The 6,000-nt window shown below is 39.9% G+C and overlaps 1 protein-coding gene across 1 annotated transcript in view; it reads left to right on the top strand.

The window, feature by feature from the left end:
- The window catches only part of SCFD2 (sec1 family domain containing 2), a 387,294-nt gene that overhangs the window by 362,309 nt on the left and 18,985 nt on the right, over window positions 1–6,000 (top strand). Inside the window, exon 6 of the mRNA XM_019552868.1 lies at window positions 4,290–4,435. Coding sequence (XP_019408413.1) covers window positions 4,290–4,435 — 146 coding nt within the window. The remainder of the gene's footprint in view (window positions 1–4,289; window positions 4,436–6,000) is intronic.

Below are 6,000 nucleotides of genomic sequence, written 5' to 3'. Positions count from 1 at the left end.
ATTCTATACCTACCAGTTCTAGGGCTGTCACAGAAGGATGGAGGTCTTGTACATGAGCTTTACACTGAGGTTCTTTTTTGGAATATCAGATGTCAGGAGCCTGGAGGTTGAGGGCCAACGCCCACACCCCCCTCCAGTGCGGTCGATGAGATGGGCTGGTAGTGTGCTTTCTGTCTATGGTGGCCTCAGGTTCCCCCCTAGCGAACCCTTTGCTACACTGAAATCCCTCCTTTTGTATTTTTTTTCTGATGACTCTTCATTCCCAAAAATAGTTGATTGGTTTTTCTGTGTTCATCATACTGTCCATGTTCTGTTCTGTCAGCATATTCCCTTGTTACAACAAAACCATCACATCTTAATTTGATCATTTACCAGTGTCTTAATTTAGACATGCCCCAGCATGTCCACCAAAACTGAAAATCCCAAGAGTTGATGGTTGTGACCGAATGCCACTTTACTTCAAGTTTTGTGTACACAGTTCAAATTTCCCAGCCTGTTTATGGCCGCTTATCCACTGGCCTCAGACATAGTGTCTTCCTTGAAAGAAACTTCATTACCAACCAGCTTCTAAAAACCAATTAACCCTTGCCATTTCCCTGGACCATTGTTCTAATGCATGTCTTAATCAAATTAAGATTAAACTTTATCTACAAGCCAGTTCCCAACAGTGATCTCTAAATATCTTTTTCTAGCCATCATGTAGGATTCTGGTGACTTATGAGCATTAAAAGAATGCTAATTGGGGTATGGCTTGCAGCCTTTTTAGAACCTACCTAGGCTAGATTATTTGTCTTTGGATCTCATGCTTTGGGGGCTCACTGTGCCAGTCACCTGGACTGGCAGAGTCGACAGGAAAGTTGGTCTCTAGAACCCTGGCAAGGACTTTCATGGAGGGCTGGGGTAGCCAGATGAGAGGGTGAGAATTTATACTTGTTTCATTTTCTGTCTCCAAACCTTTAGTCTGTTTTGTTTGCATAACTCTTTCATCCTGTGTAATAAATCCTTTTGCTGTTTGACTCATTACTGATTGCCAGCAGAAATAATAATTTCTGGCCAAGTGATATTCCAGGTTGACTCTCTTAATGGAGAGAGAGGACCTAAGAGAAACATCTAGGGCCAGCAAAGATCCATCACTGCAGCTGCAGAGTCCTGTGTAAGGGCAAAGGAAATGACGTGCTGGGATAAGAAGTTATTTTAGGGCAACTTCAGTTTGTTCCTTGGGGTGAGTGGCAGCACAGTGGGAAGAAACTCAGGGCTCCAGGGTTCCCCCATGCACAGGTTTCTAACAATATGTAAAATCATTATTTCCTCAAAATTAGTTTTGGGTAGTTAATTGAGTAGTGAAACAGTATACATGCATCCAGAAAATGGTTCAGCTGCAGTCTGGTCTCAAAAGAGAAAATAAACAAGATGTAGTATGGGTACTTGTAGAAAGAACAATGCAATACTCAGTAGACTTAACCAAATGAACAGAGAGGGTTGTGGCTAAAAATAATAAAAACAAAAGAGGCAGCAAAAACAGAAGAGCACCAACTGAATTGCTTAGGACTGTGGCTGGCTAATACAAGAAAAGAGGACATGGTAATATATACATCTAAGGTCTGATTCTCATCACCTTGTACCTTGTGTACTCATTAAAAACCTGTGCAGTGAAGATGTAACCAACACACTGCCAAATCCGACTTATCTGTTCTCTGACTTGTCATGGCATTTAATATCTGCTTTGCATAGAGATGAATGACTGCATGAAAAATGAGACAGTGGTCCTCAGTAATTGGTCTTCACATTTCAGAACAAATGGAAAGTGATAGATTGGTTTAAAACTCCTTGACAAAACATCTGTTCTTGATGGACTAAAAAAAGGAAAAGAGCTGTCAACAATGGAGAGAAGATCAAATAAAAAATCTGTTTCTGTAAGTGAGGAAAATAATTGACAAGATAAGACAAAGAGCTTTTAAATGACAAAAACAAGAATGGGGGGTGGGGAGGGAGGAGGAAAGAAAAGTGCTCAAAGCAAAGACATCCAACTCTGCTTGATGTGATTTTACCTCACCTGAACTTGCTTAACAAAATAAGGCTCACTCTGGCCAACAGGAGTGGCTTTCTTCCAATAACATGTTGAAGAAAGCCCAAAAGAAAAATAATTCTTTATGCAAACAGGAACAAATCTTCCATCTGATGTGTACATACAAAGAGAAAGCTCAGCTCTTATGACTGAAGACAGTGAAGAAGGGCCATCTGGTAATGTAAAAATGTTACTTAGCTCTTGCAACATGCTTTTCATCTCTAGAGCACTTTATAAATATTAACTAGTTAGCCCATACAATCTCCACATTGCTAGATAAGGATCAAGTAACTCTTTCAAAGTATTAGTACCTTTATTTTACTTACAGGGAAGATGGACTCAAAAGCTATTGACCATTTAAAATATTAATTTATTGTACTTGCTGCTGTTAATGCCTAAATTTGCCATAACTTCCAGATCATAGAACGAAAATATTGAGGTGTTTTCTTTATTTGTGTTGTATATTCAACACCAATTGTATATGATTGATTTCAATTTATAATCTGCTAAGCCCCATTTCTGTACATGCATACACACACAACCATATCTGTGTGAGCAGTCCTATTAATTTCAGAGAATTACTTAAATAAAGTTATGGGTATGTAGCTGTCCTCAGGATGAAGGCTGTAGGCCCTAATTTGTTAATGAACAGGAACTGGGCACACCTTCCAATTACAAGATGGATGGCCAAATTGTTTTTCTTGTCTATGCACATCGGTCTCATGCAAGCTGATTTATTAATAGAACATCTCTGTGAGTCTGCAGAATTTTGTTTTTTTTCTGGTCTGTGATTGCTCTATGGAAAGGTTGGCTACACTTCCAGTCCTAAAGAATTTCCAGTCTAAGGGCTTGTTCCTTCAATCTGGCTCTTATAGGCAGACCTTTATACCCACACAGTGCCCTAGTTACACCAGTAAAAGCCTATTCAGACAAAAGGGTTGGAATTTGTGGATCACATTGTACAAAAGGAGAATGTACTGGGTATTGTTGGGAATGAGGCCTATTATACCCTCTTCATCCGTTACTGTTGGAAGATAGTGGAATGGTAGGAAAGGAGAGCAGAAGCAAAAGTATAAGGTTATGCGGGTATCTGGACACAAAAATGAACTGGCAATATAAAAAAAAAATTATGTAGTACAGTAAAAGCTTTGTTTCTGGCATGAGTAAGGTAAGGGGGTGCTGATTATCTAAAAATTCCAGTTATCTGAGAGTTATAAGGAAGACAGTGCCATATTTGTAGTGCAAATACTTGATGCGCATATGCATGCCAGATAGACTCAGCAAAGATTCTGGTTGGTAAGTGAGGATTTGTATTGGGGGATATTGGAAATTTCAGTTAACAGAATAACAACACAGTTAGTAAAATGCCGGTTAACACAGCTTTTACTGTAATTCTTTATTGTGATCAGTTCTTGGACAGAGTGACTTTTTGTTCAGAAAACTCTGTTTCCGGTCATCTTAGCAGTACAACCTATATGATGCAGTGATTAGAGCCAAAGACTAGAGTCCTTCTTTAGCAAGTCATGAATATTGTATATAGCCTGTAGAAATCATTTGAGCCTCCTGCTGGTGGAGATCCAGATAAGTGTAGATTAAAAAGAAAGACCTCAATGTAATTCAAGCTTTTCACCTTAGTGGAGCTTCTTTGGGCAAATGAATTCCAGCAATATATAGGAATTTTGTATCTTGTGGAATGTATTGCTGTTTAAAAAACACTGCACCTTCCAGTTTCTCCTTGACATTCTTAGTTCACACTGTTTGCCACAAAGTTTTCCAGCTCAGGTAAGAAAGGCATTCCCAGTCACGGGATTGCAGGATAGTGTTTAGGTCCTGAGATAGGAGTGAACTTACTTTCAAGGATGTGTTACCCTATGCTGGAAAATGAAGGAGGTGCTTTTAGGGCAGATTTATACCTTAAAAACTGGTGACATAAGCACTTTTTCTGCCTGCTGCAGAGCCCAAAATTTACAGTATTTTGCTTAAATTATTTTATGATTCAAAGTGCATTTATTGTGCATTTTTGCCTTTATTTGCTCTCTGAGAGGATTCATGGCTGCTTACTGTTTCATGCTAAGAGTATGCTGTATGTACATGTTGGTTTCTAAAGTTTAAAAATATTAAACTAATTTAAAATTTCCTCCTCACCATCCTTTTCTCACTACTTATTATCAAAACAGTTGAAAGACCTTTGCTCACACAGCTCTGCATTTCTGTATTATTTCAGGCTGCGATTCAGCTCAGACCCTGACATTTGAGAAAGCCATGGCTGCAGTGGACAGTATCTTTAAGTCCCTCTGGGAAGTATCAAGAGCTCGAATGAATATGAAACAGTTTAATTCTGTACATATCCCAGGGAGCAACATCCACCAGGCAAGTAGATATTTTCCCCCCATCTCTATTATGTTGTTCAGCACAGAGTGAGAAGTATACCTTTCCAGACAGGATGCATTTTACTCATGTAGGTATACAAAACTTATTTTTCTGCCCTATGGAATATTTTTACAAGAGGTTTCAGAAATGATTTAATTACCAGGAGTTTCCTGAAATCTGCAGTCCTGCCTCAGGCAAATCCCCATTGAGGCTGATGGGAATTTTCATGAGTAAGGACCTCAGGATTCGGACAGCAGTGTTGCAATATTGTATATGTTCCATGTACATGGTTGAGCTCACTCAAATCTACCGGGCTGGGATCCATCATTACATATTGAAACAACATGTCTTTATGCATACCAAGGGCTTGGTTTCAATCTACCTTCTGTCTCATTTTCACAATGGCAAGAGGCCATTCTCCCTCTGCAGAACTAGCTGCTAATACAGTTTCTGTTTACTGAAACGAATGTAATTTTCTTTCCTAGTTTGGGTCATCAGGACCACAGCTATTTATTTTCCAAAGTGCGTAACTGTTTTAGTTAGAAATAGGCAGTTGCCATATGGGAAGAGCATGTTGTAATCAGTTTTTAAAAGACTGTTTAAATTTGACCCTGATCTTTGTCCAGAAAGAATCCTCCCAAACTTCAGACTTTGCAGCAGCCCAGCAAAGGGATGCAGTTTCTACAATACAGTTAAGTAGAAATGGAAACTCAAGCATTACAAAATATTACTGGAAAGCTAATGAAGTGTCCTCATATTTATGACCAATATGATTTCTAAAAATGCATAAAATCATAAATATTTTTATTAGCTGTCCTGTGCAAGTCATTGGGAATAGAAAGGAAAGTCCTTCTAAAATGTTTCTGGCAAGAAAGGGTGCACTTTTGGGTATAGCCTGCTTTTAATTGGAGCCAAGTTTTGGAATGTCTTGTGTGGCAGTTACAGGTTTATTAGCCCTTTGCAGCTGGAAATGTTGAAGGTAGCCAGCATCCTGCAGGAGGGAGATGGGAAAAGATCATGTGGAATGGTTGGGGGACAAATGATCCAGCTCTGTCTTCAGCTGGAAACCCTCTACAGATGGATACAAGTTCCTCTGTCCAGATCTTTTGTCAGACAGATCTTAGTGCAAAACCACAACTGCTGCTACAAGAGTGCGAGGGGCAGGGACCCAGGTCCCTCTCCTTTTAAAAAGGTAAATTGGTTCTATTTTAGGAGGGGAATGTAGCTTGAGGAGCCGTTCATATGAGCTGATTCAGAACCCAGTGATTCTTAGCCAGGGTGCCACAGTATCTTGAGGTGCCGCCAGAACCTTTGAAGGGTGTAATGGGTCTGAAGAGATAAAAAGGGTTGGAGGAGATGATCAGATAAGTGAAGGCTCAGGCTTGTCACTGCCTTCTTGATACCCTACCCTCGTTGCCCAGCCCCTCTGCAAGGAGGTAAGCACTGGAATATATCAGTTCATTTTTTTAACTGGGTGCCACTCAATTCACAACAATTATGGAAGGATGCCTTGAGTCCAGATAGGTTGTGGACCACTGCTGTAACCAGTGAGTGCTCTTGAGGGC

This window comes from Crocodylus porosus, unplaced genomic scaffold (genome assembly GCF_001723895.1).
Source record: "Crocodylus porosus isolate Cpor-Errol unplaced genomic scaffold, CroPor_comp1, whole genome shotgun sequence".
NCBI classification, from domain to species: Eukaryota; Metazoa; Chordata; order Crocodylia; family Crocodylidae; genus Crocodylus; species Crocodylus porosus.
This window is presented reverse-complemented; position numbering and strand designations above follow the sequence as displayed.